We start from the raw sequence: 23,719 nt of genomic DNA, 5'->3' as shown, positions 1-23,719 counted from the left end.
GACTGTAGCGCTGTGCGCTGGGCTTATAGTCCCCGCAGATTACTGAGGGACTTTATGTGTGTGGATCGCCGCGCCGACCGCCCCTGGAGCGGCGGCGCAGCTGCGACTTGTAGTGCGCCGGGGACGCGCCGACCGCGCTTTTACGGCGGCGGCGCTTCTAACTTTAGTTCCCGGTTTGTTCTGCGGCCTAGCTCCGCTTCGTTAACGCCCCCCACCCTGTCAATCAGGGTAGGGGAGAGACGTTGTTCAATCGGCAGCGCCGAGGGCTGGAGCACGATTTACATGCTCCAGCCCTCTCACTGAGCACAGTAGGACACAGGCTTCGCGCTTTTTCTCTGTGCACGCCCTAGGCCCGCCCCCAGGCTTGCAGCTCCCCAGGACGCCGGCAGCCATTATACACATGCAGTCTGGCTGGAGAACGGACGCAGGCTCTGGGGGACCCAGGCTAGGGATTTCTGGCGACCACACACCCGCACTAAGCGGGCGGTAAGCAGCACATACGTGCGGCCCCACTAGTGCCACAGTGTTATATTTGTGTACTGTTTTTCGCTGTACCAGATATATTTATATATATATATACTGCACTGTTTGGTCGCTTCTTGGCTGTATACCCTATATTACTCTGGGGAGACAACAACATGTCATCCACAAAACGCAAGGGTGCCAAGGCAAGGGCTGCTTACACTGCTTGTACAGCATGTGGGGCTAATCTACCAGCAGGCTCCAACGACTCTCATTGTGTGCAATGTTCAGTCCCAGTGGCACTTCGTCAGCCAGAGCCTATGGTGGTGGTAGCCCAGGCAGAGTCGCCTGCGAACCCTGCCCCGGTGACGGGGTCAGAATTTGCAGTTTTTGCTGATAAAATGTCTGTGACTATGGCAAAAATCCTGGAAACCTTGCAGTCCAGGCCAGTTGCTCAGACCATGGACACTGCGGTGTCTATGTTCCCCGGTCCCCCTCAGTTGGATCTAATCCGTAATTCAAGGGGGTCCCAGGCATCACAGGCTGAGGGCTCTGACTCCGATGACAGTCCCAGTCTGCCTAAGCGAGCTCGCTGGGAGAGACCCTCCACGTCATCACGCGGATCAGGGTCTCAGCGAGAAGGGTCTCTATATGATGACTCAGAGGTGGGTGATCAGGAGTCTTGTCCTGACGCCGCACTCAATTTGGATACGCCAGATGGTGACGCCATGGTAAATGACCTTATAGCGGCCATCAATAGGCTGTTGGATATTTCTCCCCCAGCCCCTTCTGCAGAGGAGGCAGCTGCACAGCAGGAGAAATTCCATTTCCTGTATCCCAAGCGTAAATTGAGTACTTTTCTGGACCACTCTGACTTCAAAGAATCCATCCAGAAACACAATACTTATCCGGACAAGCGTTTTTCTAAACGCCTTAAGGATACACGTTATCCTTTTCCCCCTGACGTGGTCAAACGCTGGACCCAGTGTCCAAAAGTGGACCCTCCAATATCCAGGCTTGCAGCTAGATCCATAGTTGCAGTGGAGGATGGGGCTTCACTTAAAGATGCCAATGACAGACAGATGGACCTTTGGTTGAAATCTGTCTATGAAGCTATCGGCGCGTCGTTTGCTCCAGCATTCGCGGCCGTGTGGGCGCTCCAAGCTATTTCAGCTGGTCTGGCACAGGTGGACTCTCTCATACGTCCAGCAGTGCCGCAAGTGGCGTCCCTAACTACACAAATGTCTGCGTTTGCGACCTACGCTATCAATGCGGTACTGGACTCTACGAGCCGTACCTCAATGGCATCCGCCAACTCTGTGGTTTTGCGCAGAGCCTTGTGGTTAAAAGAATGGAAAGCAGATTCTGCTTCTAAAAAATGTTTAACCAGCTTGCCATTATCTGGAGACAGACTGTTTGGTGAGCAATTGGCGGAAATCATTAAACAGTCCAAAGGTAAGGACTCCTCCTTACCCCAGCCCAGATCAAGCAAACCTCCACAGAGGAAGTGGCAGTCAAAGTTTCGGTCCTTTCGAGGCTCGGGCAAGCCCCAATTCTCCTCGTCCAAAGGGACTCAGAAAGAGCAAAGGAGCTCTGATTCCTGGCGGGCTCACTCACGCCCCAAGAAAGCAACCGGAGGTACCGCTTCCAAGGCGGCTGCCTCATGACTTTCGGCCGCCTCCCTCCGCATCCTCGGTCGGTGGCAGGCTCTCCCGCTTTTGCGACATTTGGCTGCCACAGGTCAAAGACCGGTGGGTAACAGACATTTTGTCTCACGGGTACAGGATAGAGTTCAGTTCTCGTCCTCCGCCTCGGTTCTTCAGAACTTCCCCACATCCCGACCGAGCAGATGCCCTTCTGCAGGCGGTGAATTCTCTAAGAGCAGAAGGAGTGGTGGTCCCTGTTCCTCTTCAGGAACGAGGTCAAGGTTTTTACTCCAATCTCTTTGTGGTGCCAAAAAAGGACGGCTCATTCCGTCCTGTTCTGGACCTAAAACTGCTCAACAAGCATGTGAACGCCAGGCGGTTCCGGATGGAATCCCTCCGCTCAGTCATTGCCTCAATGTCTCAAGGAGATTTCCTAGCATCAATAGACATCAAGGATGCTTATCTCCACGTGCCGATTGCTACAGACCACCAACGCTTTCTACGCTTCGTGATAGGAGACGACCATCTTCAGTTCGTAGCTCTGCCATTTGGTCTGGCGACAGCCCCACGGGTGTTCACCAAGATCATGGCGGCAGTGGTAGCAGTCTTGCACTCTCAGGGACACTCTGTGATCCCTTACTTGGACGATCTACTGGTCAAGGCACCCTCTCAAGAGGCATGCCAACTCAGCTTGACTGTTGCACTGGAGACTCTCCAGACGTTCGGGTGGATCATCAACTTCTCAAAGTCAAATCTGTCACCGACCCAATCACTAACGTATCTTGGCATGGAGTTTCATACTCTCTCAGCGATAGTGAAGCTTCCGCTGGACAAGCAGCGGTCTCTACAGACTGGGGTGCAGGCTCTCCTTCAAAGTCAGTCGCACTCCTTAAGACGCCTCATGCACTTCCTCGGGAAGATGGTGGCGGCAATGGAGGCGGTTCCGTTTGCGCAGTTTCATCTGCGCCCACTTCAATGGGACATTCTCCGCCAATGGGACGGGAAGTCAACATCCCTGGACAGGAAAGTCTCCCTTTCCCAGACGGCCAAGGACTCTCTGCAGTGGTGGCTTCTTCCCACCTCATTATCACAGGGAAGATCCTTCCTACCACCGTCTTGGGCGGTGGTCACGACAGACGCGAGTCTGTCAGGGTGGGGAGCAGTTTTTCTCCACCACAGGGCTCAGGGTACGTGGACTCAGCAGGAGTCCACCCTTCAGATCAATGTTCTGGAAATCAGAGCAGTGTATCTTGCTCTACTAGCCTTCCAGCAGTGGCTGGAAGGAAGGCAGATCCGAATTCAGTCGGACAACTCCACAGCGGTGGCATACATCAACCACCAAGGGGGGACACGCAGTCGGCAAGCCTTCCAGGAAGTCCGGCGGATTCTGATGTGGGTGGAAGCCACGGCCTCCACCATATCCGCAGTTCACATCCCCGGCGTAGAAAACTGGGAAGCAGACTTCCTCAGTCGCCAGGGCATGGACGCAGGGGAATGGTCCCTTCACCCAGACGTGTTTCAGGAAATCTGTCGCCGATGGGGAAGGCCGGACGTCGACCTAATGGTGTCCCGGCACAACAACAAGGTCCCAACCTTCATGGCACGGTCTCGCGATCAAAGAGCGCTGGCGGCAGACGCCCTAGTGCAAGATTGGTCGCAGTTCCGGCTCCCTTATGTGTTTCCATCTCTGGCACTCTTGCCCAGAGTGCTACGCAAGATCAGATCCGATTGCAGCCGCGTCATACTCGTCGCCCCAGACTGGCCGAGGAGGGCGTGGTATCCGGATCTGTGGCAGCTCACGGTCGACCAACCGTGGGCACTACCAGACCGACCAGACTTACTGTCCCAAGGGCCGTTTTTCCATCGGAATTCTGCGGCCCTGAACCTGACTGTGTGGCCATTGAGTCCTGGATCCTAGCGTCTTCAGGATTATCCCAAGGGGTCGTTGCCACCATGAGACAGGCTAGGAAGCCCACGTCCGCTAAGATCTACCACAGAACGTGGAGGATATTCTTATCCTGGTGCTCTGCTCAGAGAGTGTCTCCCTGGCCATTTGCATTGCCTACCTTTCTTTCTTTCCTGCAATCTGGGTTAGAAAAAGGTTTGTCGCTCGGCTCCCTTAAAGGTCAGGTCTCGGCGCTATCCGTCTTTTTTCAGAGGCGTTTGGCACGCCTTCCTAAGGTGCGCACGTTCCTACAGGGGGTTTGCCATATCGTACCCCCGTACAAGCAGCCGTTAGATCCATGGGATCTGAACAGGGTACTAGTTGCCCTCCAGAAGCCGCCCTTCGAGCCTCTCAGGGAGGTTTCGCTTTCTAGACTATCACAGAAAGTGGCTTTTCTGGTAGCGATCACATCTCTTCGGAGAGTGTCTGAGCTGGCAGCGCTGTCATCCAAGGCTCCCTTCCTGGTCTTCCACCAGGACAAGGTAGTGCTGCGCCCCATTCAGGAGTTTCTCCCGAAGGTGGTATCCTCTTTTCATCTTAATCAGGATATCTCTTTGCCTTCGTTTTGTCCTCATGCAGTTCATCAGTATGAGAAGAATTTACATTTGTTAGATCTGGTGAGAGGACTCAGAATCTACATTTCCCGCACGGCGCCCTTGCGCCGTTCGGATGCACTCTTCGTCCTTGTCGCTGGTAAGCGCAAAGGGTCGCAGGCTTCTAAGGCCACCCTGGCTCGATGGATCAAAGAACCAATTCTTGAAGCCTACCGTTCTGCTGGGCTTACGGTTCCATCAGGGCTGAAGGCCCATTCTACCAGAGCCGTGGGTGCGTCCTGGGCATTGCGACACCAGGCTACGGCTCAACAGGTGTGCCAGGCAGCTACCTGGTCGAGTCTGCACACTTTCACCAAACATTATCAGGTGCATACCTATGCTTCGGCGGACGCCAGCCTAGGTAGAAGAGTCCTGCAGGCGGCAGTTGCCTCCCTATAGGGGAGGGCTGTCTTGCAGCTCTAACATGAGGTATTCTTTACCCACCCAGGGACAGCTTTTGGACGTCCCAATCGTCTGGGTCTCCCAATGGAGCGCCGAAGAAGAAGGGAATTTTGTTACTTACCGTAAATTCCTTTTCTTCTAGCTCCTATTGGGAGACCCAGCACCCGCCCTGTTGTCCTTCGGGATTTTTGGTTTGTTTGCGGGTACACATGTTGTTCATGTTGAACGGTTTTCAGTTCTCCGATGTTACTTCGGAGTGAATTTGTTTAAACCAGTTATTGGCTTTCCTCCTTCTTGCTTTTGCACTAAAACTGGTGAGCCAGTGATCCCACTGGGGGTGTATAGCCAGAAGGGGAGGGGCCTTACACTTTTTAGTGTAATTGCTTTGTGTGGCCTCCGGAGGCAGTGCTATACACCCAATCGTCTGGGTCTCCCAATAGGAGCTAGAAGAAAAGGAATTTACGGTAAGTAACAAAATTCCCTTCCTTGTCTGGTGGTTTCCTGTAACTTTTTTTATGTACAAAGCTATACAGGACTAAAGCAGAGGCTGATATGCCACTTCCTGACCATGTGCAGACTTCCCAGAGTGCACTGGGAATTCTCCATTTTGATTAGGGTAGCATTACTCCAAATGGTGGGTTCTACATTCTTATAAAAACATGGCCGGCCTTCCTTCCAAAAATAGCCGCATGTCTGCTTTGTGTTGTATTGCGTCACACCTCTTGGCATTGATCAGGTGGCCCCAGATTCCTGACAGGCAACATTTAGGCAGTGTCCATATCCCAAGTATAAATCACATTGTCCACATTTGCAAGTAGAAAGTCCCATAAACAACATCATTATTACTTATTTAATGGCCTTCAACTCGATCTGGAGCCATGGTGACTTGGTGGATGAGCACTCTGTAGGAAGATCAATCTTGTGCAAGTCTAGATAGGGCCACATGGTCTTCTCTGCCTAGATAGGTCCACCAGGGTCTTCTCTGCCCTTATCTTGATAGTCTCAAGCCATCAGCTTCTGGTCTTCCTTTTCAGCTTGTTCATTCTCTTCTTCCAACCATGAAATCCTTCTGTAGATATGGCTCTTTTCATATGATGATGTTTAGGCAAGTCATAGAGTGGTGATCCTTACTTTGAGTGACATGTCTGGCTTGATTTGTTCCATTACCATGTTGCCAACCATGGAAATGACAACATCCTTCTCCAGCACCACATTTCGAAGGCGTTGATTCTTCTTCTGTCTTGTTCTTTTATTGTCCAGATTTCGCATCCATATGTTAACACAGAAAAAAATCACACTATGTATGGGCTGTGTCTTCATCACCAGTGAAATGTTCCTTGATTTGAGAACCTCCTCCAGTGACTTCATTGTTTATTTGCCCATACCTGTTCTCCTGTTGACTCTCAGTGTTGTCGCTCTATCTTCAGTGACCATTGATCCAGAAGTCCTTTACACTTCCAGTTGATCGCCGTCCTGGTCCTGGCCTGGCAGTAGTCAGTATCGTTGTCTTCTCTACTTTGAACCATGCCATGTCATCGTGTTCAGTTCAGAATGTTGCTTCTTGGTGGATGTAAAGGTTTTTGATAAAGCTGGTCAGATGGTTCGGCCCACCCATAGCCTTCATGGGATTCCAAAGTTTTTGGTGATAAAACCAGTCGAAGGCTTTGCTGTAGTCGATGAAGCACAAATCGATTTCCTTCTTATATTTTTTAGCCTTTTCCATTATCCATCTAATGTCAGCAATTACATCTCTTGTTCCTCTGTCTTTTCTGAATACTGCTCGTTTCTCTGGCAGCTCTGTGTCTCAGTAAGGCTGTAGCAATCTTTGTAGGATCTTCAGTAATATTTTCTGGCGTGAGGTATGAGAGCAGTAGTCCGATAGTTTCCACAGTCGGTAGCATCTCCCTTCTTCGGAATAAGAATAAACCCTGATGTCCAGTCCTTGGGCCATTTACCAGTTGTCCATATCTAGTGACACAGGCATCTGAGGGCATCAACTACTGCTTCAGAAGACTTTATTAGCTTTATTGCAATATTGTCACATGCAGAGGCTTTGTTTTTTTACTTTGTCTTTTAAGATGTTCGGTTCGCTAACATTTCCAGTCTCCGTTTCTTCCCGTATCACTGAGTCGTTCTTGTAGAGGTGCTCCATGAACTCTTTCCATCTTTTCTTGATCTATTCTGGCTCAGTTAGATTGTTCTCGTTTGTGTCTTTCAACATTCCCACTCTTGATTGAAACTTTCGTCATATCTTTGATCTCTTGGTGCATTCCTGGCCTTGCTCTTCACCTGTTCCTTTTCTACCTCTATACATAATAAAATTCCTTGGCTGGTGGAATGGCTCTTTAGTCTTTTACTGATGTTGTCTCTGTCCTGCTTGTTACCATTTGTCATTGTCTTTTTTTGATGCTCTTTAGGGTCTCTTCTATTATCCATGGGTGTTGGGTTACTGTTAACCATGACTGGGGGGGTATAAACATTATATTATCTTATTCACTGATAGATTATAAATGTACAATTGCTGGGACCCCCACTAAAAGTGAGAATGAGGGTCTACAAGTTCCATATGGCCAGAATGGTAGTGAGCATGTGCGACCAGAGCTCCAATCAATGCCTACAGTGATGGCTGCACATTCTCAGTACCGCCCCAATCACACAGGCAATTTTGGACAGGCATTCTCAGTACCAAGGTGTAAGCAGCTGTACCCTCAGTAATCATTCATTTATCTTCTAGCCTATGGATAGGTAGGGAATATTGTTTATGGGATGACCCTTATAAGTCCTTCCCGCTCCATGACGTACGATAATATCATGGAGCAGGTGCGGGTGTGTGGAACGGGTTCAGGAGCTGAGATCCCAGGTTCATGTCCCAAATGGGGACTAAAAAAATAAAGTTTTCTTCGGCGCTCCATTGGGAGACCCAGACGATTGGGTGTATAGCTACTGCCTCCGGAGGCCACACAAAGCATTACACTAAAAAGTGTAAGGCCCCTCCCCTTCTGGCTATACACCCCCCGTGGGATCACGGGATGCTCAGTTTTCAAGCTTTGTGCGAAGGAGGTCAGACATCCACGCATAGCTCCACTGTTTAGTCAGCAGTAGCTGCTGACTATATCGGATGGAAGAAAAGAGGGCCCATATAGGGTCCCCAGCATGCTCCCTTCTCACCCCACTTGCGGTTTGTAAAGGTTGAGGTACCCATTGCGGGTACGGAGGCTGGAGCCCACATGCTGCTTTCCTTCCCCATCCCCCTGAGGGGCTCTGTGGAAGTGGGATCTTACCGGCCCCCAAACCCTGAGGCCGGGCTCCATCCACAGACCCAGAGACCCTGCTGGAGGAGCTGAGTACCGTCAGGGACAAGGCCCTGCAACAGTCAGGTACTCTGTGTCCCCGCACAGACAGGCCACGCACACTCCAGACTTGCTGGGTGTGCTAGTGCGCCGGGGACAGTAGCGCTGCGCGCTGGGGTTAGAGTCACTGCAGCTTAGCTGAGTGACTTTATGTGTTGGGAACTACCGCGCCGGCCGCTCCGGGAGCGGCGGCGCGGCTGGGACTTGTAGTGCGCCGGGGACTTAGCGCCGACCGTGCTTTTACGACGGCGGCGCTTATAAATCTAGTCCCCGGCTTTTGCGGCCTAGCTCCACTTCGTTCCCGCCCCCACCCTGTCAGTCAGGGAAGGGGAGAGACGCTGTACAATAGTCAGCGCCGAGGGCTGGAGTCTTATTTACATACTCCAGCCCTCTCACTGGGCACAGTGGGGACGCAAGTTTCCCGCTCTTGGTCTCAACACGCCCAGGGCCCGCCCCTCTACACAGGACGCCGGCAGCCATTCCTGCATGCAGTCTGGCTGGAGAACGGACACAGGCTCTGGGGGACCCAGACAAGGGACCCTGGCGACCACACACCCGCGTTTCTGCGGGCGGTAAGCTGCACATAAGTGCTGGCCCCACTAGTGCCACAGTGTTTTTTGGTGCACTTTTTCCCTGTACCATATATATAGATATATATATTGCACTGTACGGTCGCTTCTTGGCTTATACCCTATATTGCTGAGGAGACAACAACATGTCATCCGCAAAACGCAAGGGTGCCAAGGCACAGGCTGTATGTGCTGCTTGTGCCGCATGTGGGACTGATATACCGGCAGGTTCCAATGACCTACATTGTGTGCAATGTTCAATCCCTGTGCCACTTCGTCAGCCAGAGTCTATGGTAGTAGTGGCCCAGGCAGAGACGCCTGTGAACCCTGCCCCGGTGACGGGGACAGAATTTGCAGTTTTTGCTGATAAGATGTCTGTGACTAGGACAAAAATCCTGGAGACCTTGCAGTCCAGGCCAGTTACTCAGACCATGGACACTGCTGTGTCTATGCTCCCCGGTCCCCCTCAGTTGGAACTAATCCGTACTTCAAGGGGGTCTCAGGCTTCACAGGCTGAAGACTCTGACTCGGATGACAGTCCCAGGCAGCCTAAGCGAGCTCGCTGGGAAAGACCCTCAACGTCATCTCACTGGTCAGGGTCTCAGCGAGAAGACTCTCTGTGTGATGAGACAGAGGTGGGTGATCAGAAGTCTAATTCTGACACCGCTCTCAATCTAGATACCCCTGATGGTGACGCTATGGTAAATGACCTTATAGCGGCCATCAATAGACTGTTGGATATTTCTCCCCCAGCCCCTTCAGCGGAGGAGGCAGCTGCCCAGCAGGAGAAGTTCCATTTCCGGTATCCCAAGCGTAAATTGAGTACTTTTCTGGACCACTCTGACTTCAGAGAATCAGTCCAGAAACACCATGCTTATCCAGACAAGCGTTTCTCCAAACGTCTTAAGAATACACGTTATCCCTTTCCCCCTGACGTGGTCAAACGCTGGACCCAGTGTCCAAAGGTGGATCCCCCAATATCCAGGCTTGCGGCTAGATCCATAGTTGCAGTGGAGGATGGGGCTTCACTTAAAGATGCCAATGACAGACAGATGGACCTTTGGTTGAAATCTGTCTATGAAGCTATCGGCGCGTCGTTTGCTCCAGCATTCGCGGCCGTGTGGGCACTCCAAGCTATTTCCGCTGGTCTGGCACAGGTGGACTCTATCATACGTCCAGCAGTGCCGCAAGTGGCGTCCTTAACTACGCAAATGTCTGCGTTTGCGACCTACGCTATCAATGCGGTACTGGACTCTACGAGCCGTACCTCAATGGCGTCCGCCAACTCTGTGGTTTTGCGCAGAGCCTTGTGGTTAAAGGAATGGAAAGCAGATTCTGCTTCCAAGAAATGTTTAACCAGCTTGCCACTATCTGGAGACAGACTGTTTGGTGAGCAATTGGCTGAAATCATTAAACAGTCCAAGGGTAAGGACTCCTCCTTACCCCAGCCCAGATCAAGCAAACCTCAACAGAGGAAGTGGCAGTCGAGGTTTCGGTCCTTTCGAGGCTCGGCCAAGCCCCAATTCTCCTCGTCCAAAGGGACTCAGAAAGAGCAAAGGAGCGCTGATTCCTGGCGGGCTCACTCACGCCCCAAGAAAGCAACCGGAGGAACCGCTTCCAAGCCGGCTGCCTCATGACTTTCGGCCTCCTCTCTCCGCATCCTCGGTCGGTGGCAGGCTCTCCCGCTTTTGCGACATTTGGCTGCCACAGGTCAAGGACCGGTGGGTCACAGACATTTTGTCTCACGGGTACAGGATAGAGTTCAGTTCTCGTCCTCCGCCTCGGTTCTTCAGAACCTCCCCACATCCCGACCGAGCAGATGCCCTTCTGCAGGCGGTGGGCTCTCTAAGAGCAGAAGGAGTGGTGATCCCTGTTCCTCTTCAGGAACAAGGGCAAGGTTTTTACTCCAATCTCTTTGTGGTGCCAAAAAAGGACGGCTCATTCCGTCTTGTTCTGGACCTAAAACTGCTCAACAAGCATGTGAACGCCAGGCGGTTCCGGATGGAATCCCTCCGCTCCGTCATTGCCTCAATGTCTCAAGGAGATTTCCTGGCATCAATAGACATCAAAGATGCTTATCTCCACGTGCCGATTGCTACCGAGCACCAACGTTTTCTACGTTTCGTGATAGGAGACGACCATCTTCAGTTCGTAGCTCTGCCATTCGGTCTGGCGACAGCCCCACGGGTTTTCACCAAGGTCATGGCGGCAGTGGTAGCAGTCTTGCACTCTCAGGGACACTCGGTGATCCCTTACTTGGACGATCTGCTTGTCAAAGCACCCTCTCAAGAGGCATGCCAACTCAGCCTGAATGTGGCGCTGGAGACTCTCCAGACTTTCGGGTGGATCATCAACTTTTCAAAGTCAAATCTGTCACCGACTCAATCACTAACGTATCTTGGAATGGAGTTTCATACTCTCTCAGCGATAGTGAAGCTTCCGCTGGACAAGCAGCGGTCACTACAGACAGGGGTGCAGTCTCTCCTTCATGGTCAGTCGCACCCCTTAAGGCGCCTCATGCACTTCCTAGGGAAGATGGTGGCGGCAATGGAGGCAGTCCCGTTTGCGCAGTTTCATCTGCGCCCACTTCAATGGGACATTCTCCGCCAATGGGACGGGAAGTCAACTTCCCTGGACAGGAAAGTCTCCCTGTCCCAGACGGCCAAGGACTCTCTGCAATGGTGGCTTCTTCCCAACTCATTATCACAAGGAAGATCCTTCCTACCCCCATCCTGGGCAGTGGTCACGACAGACGCGAGTCTGTCAGGGTGGGGAGCGGTTTTTCTCCACCACAGGGCTCAGGGTACGTGGACTCAGCAGGAGTCCACCCTTCAGATCAATGTCCTGGAAATCAGAGCAGTGTATCTTGCCCTACTAGCCTTCCAGCAGTGGCTGGAAGGAAAGCAGATCCGAATTCAGTCGGACAACTCCACAGCGGTGGCATACATCAACCACCAAGGAGGGACACGCAGTCGGCAAGCCTTCCAGGAAGTCCGGCGGATTCTGATGTGGGTGGAGGACAGAGCATCCACCATATCCGCGGTTCACATCCCGGGCGTAGAAAACTGGGAAGCAGACTTCCTCAGTCGCCAGGGTATGGACGCAGGGGAATGGTCCCTTCACCCGGACGTGTTTCAGGAAATATGTCGCCGCTGGGGGGTGCCGGATGTCGACCTAATGGCGTCCCGGCACAACAACAAGGTCCCGGCCTTCATGGCGCGGTCTCGCGATCAAAGAGCTCTGGCGGCAGACGCCTTAGTGCAAGATTGGTCGCAGTTCCGGCTCCCTTATGTGTTTCCACCTCTGGCACTCTTGCCCAGAGTGCTACGCAAGATCAGATCCGATTGCAGCCGCGTCATACTCGTCGCCCCAGACTGGCCAAGGAGGTTGTGGTACCCGGATCTGTGGCATCTCACGGTCGGCCAACCGTGGACACTACCAGACCGACCAGACTTACTGTCCCAAGGGCCGTTTTTCCATCGGAATTCTGCGGCCCTGAACCTGACTGTGTGGCCATTGAGTCCTGGATCCTAGCGTCTTCAGGATTATCCCAAGGGGTCGTTGCCACCATGAGACAGGCTAGGAAGTCCACTTCTGCTAAGATCTACCACAGAACGTGGAGGATTTTCTTATCCCGGTGCTCTGCACAAGGAGTATCCCCCTGGCCATTCGCGTTACCTACTTTTCTTTCCTTCCTGCAATCTGGGTTGGAAAAGGGCTTGTCGCTCGGCTCCCTTAAAGGGCAAGTCTCGGCACTATCCGTGTTTTTTTTTCAGAAGCGTCTAGCACGACTTTCTCAGGTGCGCACGTTCCTGCAGGGGGTTTGTCATATCGTCCCCCCGTACAGGCGGCCGTTAGATCCATGGGATCTAAACAGGGTACTAGTTGCTCTACAGAAGCCGCCCTTCGAGCCTCTGAAAGATGTTTCACTTTCTCGACTCTCACAGAAAGTAGCTTTTCTGGTAGCGGTCACGTCTCTTCGGAGAGTGTCTGAGCTAGCAGCACTGTCATCCAAGGCTCCCTTCCTGGTGTTTCACCAGGACAAGGTAGTGCTGCGCCCCATTCAGGAGTTTCTCCCTAAGGTTGTATCCTCTTTTCATCTTAATCAGGATATCTCCTTGCCTTCTTTTTGTCCTCATCCAGTTCATCGGTATGAGAAGGATTTACATTTGTTAGATCTGGTGAGAGCACTCAGAATCTACATTTCCCGCACGGCGCCCCTGCGCCGCTCGGATGCACTCTTTGTACTTGTCGCTGGTAAACGCAAAGGGTCGCAGGCTTCCAAAGCCACCCTGGCTCGATGGATCAAAGAACCGATTCTTGAAGCCTACCGTTCTGCTGGGCTTCCGGTTCCATCGGGGCTGAAGGCCCACTCAACCAGAGCCGTGGTTGCGTCCTGGGCATTACGACACCAGGCTACGGCTCAACAGGTGTGCCAGGCAGCTACCTGGTCGAGTCTGCACACTTTCACCAAACATTATCAGGTGCATACCTATGCTTCGGCGGACGCCAGCCTAGGTAGAAGAGTCCTGCAGGCGGCAGTTGCCTCCCCATAGGGGAGGGCTGTCTTGCAGCTCTAACATGAGGTATTTCTTTACCCACCCAGGGACTGCTTTTGGACGTCCCAATCGTCTGGGTCTCCCAATGGAGCGCCGAAGAAGAAGGGAATTTTGTTACTTACCGTAAATTCCTTTTCTTCTAGCTCCTATTGGGAGACCCAGCACCCGCCCTGTTGTCCTTCGGGATTTTTGGGTTTTTTTGGATACACATGTTGTTCATGTTGAACGGTTTTCAGTTCTCCGATGTTACTTCGGAGTGAATTTGTTTAAACCAGTTATTGGCTTTCCTCCTTCTTGCTTTAGCACTAAAACTGAGCATCCCGTGATCCCACGGGGGGTGTATAGCCAGAAGGGGAGGGGCCTTACACTTTTTAGTGTAATGCTTTGTGTGGCCTCCGGAGGCAGTAGCTATACACCCAATCGTCTGGGTCTCCCAATAGGAGCTAGAAGAAAAGGAATTTACGGTAAGTAACAAAATTCCCTTCTTTTAAAAAAAGAAAAAGATGTACGGTCAATCCAGCCCCCTAACCGACTTTACTGCATCCAAAACGAAAGAAATGAAAAAAACAAACATTTGTTATGGCCGCGATCATAAGAATCCGATCAAAATATACAATTACCGTATTTCACTCGTGCAATAAATGACGGAAACAGAATAAAAATCAAAACTCGAGAATTGTCCTTTTTTGTTGCCTCATCCCCACAGAACATGTAATAAAAAGTCGGAAAACGTTGTTTGTACCATAAAACAAAAACAAGAGAAAATCTCAAAAAATAAATAATTATATTTTAAGCCAATAAAATAGTAAAATATAGCTGTATACTAGTTTGGGGTCACTGTGACCATATTGATCTGGAGAGTCATTTTCTCAGGTCAATGAAGCCCCGCATTGAATTCCATAGCCGAAATTTTTTTTTTTACCACCACTTGGAAGTTTTTTCCTATTTTTCTGTATATTGTGTAGTAAAATGAATGGTTTCCTTCACAAGCAGCGCTCATGGTTTATGGTGTGTAATATTTTCAGGTGGCCGCTCATGGTTGATCCCCAAGGACAAGCCACCAAGTGGATAAAGAGCATGGAGTCTGCCAACGTAAGAGCTTGTCCTTATGTCTCACCGTCTCTCGGGAGTCGGGGATTCATCACAGTCTGGCTTCTTGCAGGGGCTTAAAGTGATCGATCTTCAGATGCCAGATTTCATGCGGATTCTGGAACAAGCAGTGCAGTTTGGGTTGCCGGCTCTCCTGCAGAACGTCCAGGAGGACCTAGACCCGTCTCTATCTCCCATCTTAAATAAGTCGGTCACCAAAGTAGGTGAGTACCTGGTGCTTGAGGGGAGACACAAAAGTCATGGTGGTTGTCACTGAATGTTGGGGTCTCCTCTGTACACATGACCACAACATCCACATCATATGTCTTCTGTACAGGGGGCAAACTTCAGATCCGGCTGGGAGATAAGGATGTCGTCTACAACCCAGAATTCCGATTCTACATCACAACCAAATTGTCCAATCCTCACTACACTCCCGAGATCAGCTCCCAGACCACCATCGTCAACTTTGCTGTGAAGGAGCAGGTGAGACGTCTATAGGTAACGGTGCTCATCTATGATTTCTCTGGGGGCAGCTGATCCCAGAAAGCCTGGACAGGTTGAAATCCAGACTCCTGAATGATCTTTCTTTCTTTCGATACCTCTGTATACATCCCCTGCCAAAATTAAACCAATGGGGACTTTAGGTCTGCTGACCCAGAGGAGCTTGAGAAAATTTTCCTTCACCCTGGGAGCTAAAGTCACGACTATTTCAGTCATTTCAGCTGTCTACCAGCGGGGGGCAGTGTCGTACAGTTCCCATATGTTATCTTGCTAGCAGCGTTCATGTGCAGAATAATCCTGTGGTTTATATACATCCATCATTACATTATATGTGTTACCTTGCTGGCAGCGTCCATGTGCCTGGGTAATACTGCGGTTTATATACATCCATCATTACATTATATGTGTTACCTTGCTGGCAGCGTCCATGTGCCTGGGTAATACTGCGGTTTATATACATCCATCATTACATTATATGTGTTACCTTGCTGGCAGTGTCCATGTGTCCGGGTAATACTGTGGCTTATATACATCTATCATTACATTATATGTGTTACCTTGCTGGCAGCGTCCATGTGCCTGGGTAATACTGCGGTTTATATACATCCATCATTACATTATATGTGTTACCTTGCTGGCAGTGTCCATGTGTCCGGGTAATACTGTGGTTTATATACATCCATCATTACATTATATGTTTTACCTTGCTGGCAGTGTCCATGTGTCTGGGTAATACTGTGGTTTATATACATCCATCATTACATTATATGTGTTACCCTGCTGGCAGTGTCCATGTGTCCGGGTAATACTGTGGCTTATATACATCTATCATTACATTATATGTTTTACCTTGCTGGCAGTGTCCATGTGTCTGGGTAATACTGTGGTTTATATACATCCATCATTACATTATATGTTTTACCTTGCTGGCAGCGTCCATGTGCCCAGGTAATACTGTGGCTTATATACATCTATCATTACATTATATGTTTTACCTTGCTGGCAGCGTCCATGTGTCTGGGTAATACTGTGGTTTATATACATCCATCATTACATTATATGTGTTACCTTGCTGGCAGCGTCCATGTGCCCAGGTAATACTGTGGATTATATACATCTTTCATTACATTATTAGTTATGTTAGTTATGATCCTTATGATGATAATTAGCTGATTTTCTTCCTGGCCGTGTGATTATCTCAGGACAGACCTACGCTGGGGGCTATTATAATCATTTTTGTGTCCCACTGTTACATTACCAGTCTCTATTATTCCCCATTTATCTGGAATACATCTTGTATGTTACTCAGGCCACATCCAGAGCTGAGCTGCAGTCATAGTCTCCAGTGTCCTGATTGTCCTCAGTTCCCCTGTAGTGACAGCATTACGAATGCAGCTCCGGATGTGACTGGAGTATCGGACATGCTTTGGACAGCATTTCCTCATCATTTTATCACCATTCTCCGATACCTTAAGCGTCAGGATCATTACACTTCCTCTCTGGCTCGAGGCCACGGCTAAATAATGGGATTTTGTGAATTGCTGGCGGTGCCAGCGCGGCTAAGCTCATTTGCTTCTTTTTGAGTATTTGCCAGTGACTTAGAAAGCGCAGAACTTCCTATAATGAAGGTGCCAATGGGCGGATTACTCATCTAAGTCACATTATACTAATTCCCAGATGTCTGCACCCACAATAGGGGATTAGAGCGTGGAGAATTGGCTGTAGGATGGCGCTGTCACCCCACGGGCGCCGCTAATGATGACTGTTCCGGTTGTGTGCAGGGGCTGGAGGCTCAGCTATTGGGCAGCGTGGTGAGGAAGGAGCGACCCGAGCTGGAGGAGCAGAAACAATCCCTGGTCTTAAACATCGCCGCCGGGAAACGGAAACTTCAGGAGCTGGAAGACGAGATTCTCAGGTCCGGGGGGCACATACTTATTATGCAGTGCACATATACATGTGTGGTCCATGACAAAAATAAGTAAATGAACCCCTTCTGTCAGTCCTGCCATCACGCCCAGTACGTGATCATATGCCCTAACCTGAAGACGACCCCCTTTTCTCTCCATGACGCCCCTGATTCTGCTGGTTCCTCTACGAGCCCTTGATCCTAAGCATTATCTGACGGCCGTATACCCTTTCAGACTCCTGAACGAGGCGACAGGTTCTCTCCTGGATGACGTGCAGTTAGTCAACACCTTACAGACGTCAAAGGTGACAGCGACTGAAGTGAGCGAGCAGCTGGAGAGCAGCGAGGAGACCGAAGAGAAGATTGACCTGGCCAGAGAGGTAAGAGACATCCGGACATCTTCGCGCACCTGGTTCCATCCTGGTGTCATTGCCAATAGAGGACATAGTCCTCCTTGTGTCATCATGCGTGCAGGCACATACCGTCCTGTCTCCCTCCTAGGCATACCGACCTTGTGCCCAGCGAGCTTCACTCCTCTTCTTCGTCTTGAACGACCTGGGACGTATTGACCCCATGTATCAGTTCTCCTTGGATTCCTACATCGACCTCTTCCATTTGAGCATTGACAAGAGCAAGCGCAGCACCAACCTGGAGGAGCGTATCACCAACCTCAATGAATATCACACCTACGCCGTCTACAGGTAACGAGGAGCCGCTACAGAGGGCTGTAGGGGGTTATTCTGTAAAGATGGCGAGTGGAAACCATTACTGTGTCCAGTGTTCTGCCTAATGTTGGAGTTCATCATGGTGGTTGTAGTTCTTCCACCTGAGCACTACAATCCCATATAATGCAGTTAAGGAGGTGAGAGTGGATAAACTTGCAGCAACCCTTGGTAGCTTTGGATGTTACTTGAGACATGTAGTAACACAGATTTTGCTTACTTACCTGCACCACTATCTTTGCACGCCTGTCTCACTGCCATCTCCCATCCTGCCCCCCACAGATACACCTGCCGTGCCCTCTTTGAAAGGCATAAGCTGCTTTTCAGTTTCCAGATGTGCGCCAAGATCCTAGAAGTTGCTGGAAAGCTCAATATGGACGAATATAATTTCTTTCTGCGTGGCGGATTGGTGAGCGACATCTGATTCATACCTCTGTGACCCGCGTATGCTTTATCTGTGGGGCCTATAGACCTGCCTCGGTTCCCCAGGAATGGAGAGGTGGTGGCATATGTGCCGCTCTCTCTGTTCGCTTCTGGAAAATGCTGATATCCATCACAATGGAGTCCTTCTTTACAGGTCCTGGACCGAGAAGAGCAGATGGACAATCCGTGCCCAGGGTGGCTTTCTGATGCCAACTGGGACAACATTACTGAGCTGGACAAGTTGGCAAACTTCCATGGCATTATGAACTCTTTTGAGCAGTACCCACGAGACTGGCACCAGTGGTACACCAGCCCAGAGCCTGAGAGCGCCTGTCTGCCAGGTCCTGAAGTATATATGTATATGCTGAGACTGAACCTGCCCACATATTGTCCATTATAACGCTTACTTGTGTTCTCACAGGGGAATGGGAGAACGCCTGCAGCGAGGTGCAGAGGATGCTGATTGTCCGATCCCTGCGGCAAGACCGAGTAGCATTCTGCGTGACTGCCTTCATAATCAACAATCTAGGGTCAAAATTCACCGAGCCCCCGGTCCTGGATATGCGGGCGGTGAGTGAATTAGAAAAATAGGATACGGGAGTGTGTGACGAGTGTCCTTTCTGTGGTCTAGTATATAATATACAGTACATCTAACGTTCTCCTCTCTCTTAGCCATAACGATAACACGTCTGCTCGATTCTCTCCCGATTCTCTCCCGCAGGTGGTTGAGGACTCTCTTCCTCGATCTCCCTTGGTGTTTGTCCTCTCTCCGGGGGTGGATCCCACCGGTGCCCTCCTTCAGCTGGCAGAGCAGTGTGGCATGTCCCAGCATTTCCAAGCGCTCTCTTTAGGACAAGGCCAGGCTCCGATCGCCACCCGCATGATCAAGGAAGGAGTTAAAGATGGTAAAAGTCACAGTCAGCCATGTCATCCGTCACACTTGTGTTCTGTCCTCTTTAGTGACTTAGATTTGTCACCTTCAAATCGGGGAGCATCTCTTCTGCCCGGGGGGCCCCTTGTCTTGATTAGTAAGTTTTAGTAAAAGTCTGACATGCCATTTCTTATTTCTCAGGGCACTGGGTGTTTTTAGCCAATTGTCACCTGTCGCTGTCATGGATGCCACAACTGGATAAGTTGGTAGAGCAGCTGCAGGTGGAGGACCCTCATCCCAACTTCAGACTTTGGCTGAGCTCAAGCCCACATCCAGACTTTCCTATCTCCATTCTCCAAGCAAGCATTAAGATGACCACCGAGCCCCCCAAGGTGAGATGTGATCGGGGTGGCATTGAGACCATGAAGCGATCCATGTACAGTATCTTTTATAATTCCTATGTACATTGCTACCCTTAGGGTCTGCGTGCCAACATGAAGCGCCTATACCAGCTGATCACCGAGCCTCAGTTCTCCCGTTGCAGCAAGACGTCCAGCTACCGTCGCCTGCTCTTCTCGCTCTGCTTCTTCCATAGCGTCCTCCTAGAGCGCAGGAAATTCCTCCAACTCGGCTGGAATATTGTCTATGGCTTCAATGACTCAGACTTCGAAGTAAGATCATTTTTTTGGAAGTTGGAGATAATTTACGCCACTGGAAAAGATACAGTATCCCATGATCCAGTCCAGAGGCGCTCCAAAATCACGTCAGCTAAGGTGGAGCTGTACTTGAGAGGACGGCAGGCGTTAGTGTGTTGTAGAGCCTATATACATGGACCTTCTGTCTGCCATAGGTATCCGAGAACCTGCTTAGTTTATACCTCGATGAATATGAAGAGACACCATGGGAGGCCCTGAAGTATCTGATTGCCGGGGTTAATTATGGAGGTCACGTGACTGACGACTGGGACCGGCGACTACTAGGAACCTACATTAATGATTACTTCTGTGAATCTGCTCTGGCCACGCCGTTCTACAGGTAACAGAGGAGCTAAACCCTCATACTCTGATGTATTTATATCTGCTGCCTTATATCTGCGCTGTACTTTATCTCCTAAGACTCTCCACATTGGACACTTATTATATCCCTCGAGATGGTCCGCTGCCATCCTACAAGGAATTTATTGGATTGTTACCAACTGTGGACCATCCCGAGGCCTTTGGTCAGCACCCTAATGCCGATATCGCCAGTCAGATCACTGAGGCGCGGACTCTGTTTGATACGCTGCTCTCATTGCAACCCCAGGTCACGCAAAGCGCGGCTGGAGGACAAACCCGTGAAGACAAGGTACGGTTCTTCCCAGAAATCCCTGAAGTGAGTCTTCCTGGATCCCATGCTAACTTAATTGTCGTTCGATCAGGTCTTGGAGTTATTGAATGATGTCCGACAGAAGATCCCTCAAGAAATTGATTATGAGGGAACAAGGAAGATGCTGAGTGACGATCCGAACCCTCTGAATGTCGTCTTGTTACAGGAGATCCAGAGATACAACACACTGCTGGACACGATCAGGTCAGTCTTGTGTAAACAGCTTATACCAGAAAGTGGTCTTCACCCATAACTCTGGGTAAGGAGGTGTGGACCTTGCTGCAGGAGGATGCCCAGGTCACGGTCTGCCCTCTAGTCACGGATTGGTTGCATAGGACTCAAGCAGCAGCATTGCGGGTAGGAAAGAGGTTGGGGCCATCACCTGATGATCAGTCATAATGTGCCATTCCAGAGCATATAATATGAACATTGGAGTGAAAACCAGTAGCGTGATAACATTTACCAGGATGACAGCCCTGACGGGCACGGAAGGAGTGTAGCCATGCCCCGATACATTGTACGATTTCTCCACATTGGTATCACTGCTGTCTCAGAGGGGAGCCTGGTGTTGATCACAAACAAGATCTGTCTTAGTCCTACCCAAAGGGGCTGCTCCACAGATTCTCCACGGCCCCCATCCTGGCCATGAATATTTACCAGATGTGAAAAGCAAGTGAGGACACACAGATAACCACTGATCTCTCCATCCATCCCAGACCTTCTGACCTGCAACTATAGTGCTACACATACACAAAGCCCCTGAAAATAGTCAATGATCACCACTTTCAGCACCTCCCACAGAAATAGTGACTCTTAAAATACTTAAAGGAATACCTATGAACACGATGAACAGTGTAGATTATTCTGCCGGCCTGTTCTGGACCCTGTAGTTGGTGGTTCAGCGCAGGCAGGGACAATGATATCACTGCATCCCATAGGCAAGCAATGGCTTCCTTCCACGGCAGGGGTCAAATCATGGCGCTGGGAGCGGACAGCTTTACCATTGTATCCAGCTATATCTGCATCTCAAAGATTCAGATGCACTTGAAAGTGGTTACCTGCAGCCCAGGACCAACGTCGCACCAAAGCAGCTATTATGGCTACTTCAGCCCTAGTTACATCCCAACGATGACAGACTCCATAACTCTATCAGAAAATCATCCAATTTTTTTCCATATGTTTAGGTCTTCTCTACTCGACCTAGAGCGTGGTATTCAAGGCTTGGTGGTAATGTCTACTGAACTGGAGGAGATCTTCACCTGCATACATGACGCACGTGTACCCCCACTGTGGGAGAAGGTGGGGTGATCAAGATAGACAATGTGATGGGAAGGGGAAATGAGTTGTGAAGATACTGGGGATACTGAGGAGATGATGATGTGAGGACTGGATGAGGAGATGATGATGATGATGATGATGATGTGAGGATAGGATGAGAAGATGATGTGACGAGAGGATGAGGAGATGATATGAGAATGGGATGAGGAGATGATGTGAGGACAGTATTAGGAGATGATGATGATGATGTGAGGACAGGATGAGGAGATGATGTGAGAGCAGAATGAGGCGATGATGATGTGAGGACAGGATGGGGAGATAATGAAGATGTGAGGACTGGACGGGGAGATAATGAAGATGTGAGGACAGGATGGGGAGATAATGTTATGAGGACAAGATGAGGAGATGATGTGAGGACAGGATGGGGAGATGATGATGTGAGGAAAGCATAAGGAGATGATGATGTGAGGACAGGATGAGGAGATGATGTGAGAGCAGAATGAGGAGGAGATGATGATGATGATGTCAGGACAGGTTGGGGACATAATGAATATGTGAGGACATGATGGGGAGAAAATGAATATGTGAGGACAGGATGTTGAGATGATGATGTGAGGACAGGATGGAGATGATCGTTTGAGGACAGGATGGGGAGATGATGTGAGAAGATGATGATTCTGATATGAGGGCAGTATGGGGAGATGATGACGTCAAGGCAGGATGAGGATTTGATGACGATGTGATGACAGGATGAGAAGATGATGATATGAGGACAGGATGAGGAGATGATAATGTGAGGGCAGGATAAGGTGATGATGATGTTAGGAGATGATGTTGATGTGAGGACAGGATGAGGAGAGGATGATTTGATGACAGGATGAGAGGATGATGTGAGGACAGGATGAGGAGATGATGTTGATGTGAGGACAGGATGAAGAGATAATGATGTGAGGACAGGATGAGGAGGTGATGTTGATGTGAGGACAGGATAGGGAGATGATGATGTGAGGACAAGATGGGGATATGATGATGATATGAGGACCGGATGTGGAGATGATGATGTGAGGACTGTGAGGTAGCACGGTCGGCTGCGCAGCAGAAGACACGGGATCCAGGCATTAAGGTTCACAGCACACGGTTTTAATGTCCAAACAAAAGTCCACAACAATATACATGTGCCTCTCCAGCAGAGAGCTCAGGGAGATGTGTTCACTCCCCCACACCCGGCACACCTGCCCTTGTTCCTGATTCTATTTAACCCTTCCTTCAGCCTGTAGGGAAACAGCATTAACCCTAGAGTGGATTTACTTTCTATCATGGAGTGAGCACAACCGGGGCGAGACATACCGGCCGTCATAGATAACCCCGGTCACAGTCTCACATACCCCCCCCCTCAGTTCAAGCGTGCGGGGTTGAACTCCCGCCATCAAACACGGGCCGCGGGACAAGGCATCGGCGTTGCCCTGCAACCCACCGGCCCTATGTTCAACCGTAAACCGGAAGTTCTGCAGAGAAAGGAACCACCGGGTAACCCGGGCATTCCGTTCCTTGGCGGACCTCATCCAGACCAGCGGAGAGTGATCCGTCACCAAGCGAAACTGCCGTCCCAGCAGGTAATAGCGTAGGGACTCCAAGGCCCACTTGATCGCCAGGCACTCCTTCTCCACTACGCTATAATTCCGCTCGGGAGGGGTGAGCTTCCTACTTAAGAAGGTGACGGGGTGTTCCTCCCCCTGAACCACCTGAGACAACACTGCCCCCAGGCCGACCTCTGAGGCGTCAGTCTGTACTATGAACTCCTTCCGGAAATCAGGGTGTACGAGAACGGGCTGTCCGCACAGGACCCCCTTCAGGGCCCGGAAGGAGTCCTCGGCCTGCGGAGTCCAGCGCACCATGACGGACTTCTTGCCTTTGAGAAGGTCCATCAAAGGGGCTGATAGTCCCGCAAAATCCTTTACAAACCTCCTGTAGTACCTCACGATACCCAGGAAGGCCCTAACCTGCTTCGTGGTCAGGGGTCTAGGCCACTTCTGGA

The 23,719-nt window shown here is 50.4% G+C and overlaps 1 protein-coding gene across 1 annotated transcript in view; it reads left to right on the top strand.

The window, feature by feature from the left end:
* DNAH2 (dynein axonemal heavy chain 2) overlaps positions 1-23,719 on the top strand; it is a 253,646-nt gene that overhangs the window by 217,977 nt on the left and 11,950 nt on the right. The window contains exons 69-84 of the mRNA XM_075346717.1: positions 14,552-14,618; positions 14,689-14,839; positions 14,953-15,101; positions 16,901-17,034; positions 17,261-17,405; positions 17,527-17,726; positions 18,030-18,156; positions 18,325-18,511; positions 18,592-18,740; positions 18,892-19,075; positions 19,243-19,433; positions 19,521-19,712; positions 19,892-20,076; positions 20,157-20,385; positions 20,459-20,610; positions 21,591-21,705. Coding sequence (XP_075202832.1) covers positions 14,552-14,618; positions 14,689-14,839; positions 14,953-15,101; positions 16,901-17,034; positions 17,261-17,405; positions 17,527-17,726; positions 18,030-18,156; positions 18,325-18,511; positions 18,592-18,740; positions 18,892-19,075; positions 19,243-19,433; positions 19,521-19,712; positions 19,892-20,076; positions 20,157-20,385; positions 20,459-20,610; positions 21,591-21,705 — 2,557 coding nt within the window. The remainder of the gene's footprint in view (positions 1-14,551; positions 14,619-14,688; positions 14,840-14,952; positions 15,102-16,900; positions 17,035-17,260; positions 17,406-17,526; positions 17,727-18,029; positions 18,157-18,324; positions 18,512-18,591; positions 18,741-18,891; positions 19,076-19,242; positions 19,434-19,520; positions 19,713-19,891; positions 20,077-20,156; positions 20,386-20,458; positions 20,611-21,590; positions 21,706-23,719) is intronic.

Source organism: Anomaloglossus baeobatrachus, chromosome 4 (genome assembly GCF_048569485.1).
Source record: "Anomaloglossus baeobatrachus isolate aAnoBae1 chromosome 4, aAnoBae1.hap1, whole genome shotgun sequence".
NCBI lineage: Eukaryota > Metazoa > Chordata > Amphibia > Anura > Aromobatidae > Anomaloglossus > Anomaloglossus baeobatrachus.
The sequence above is the reverse complement of the archived record's forward strand: the minus strand, read 5'-3'. Positions and strand labels throughout refer to the sequence as shown.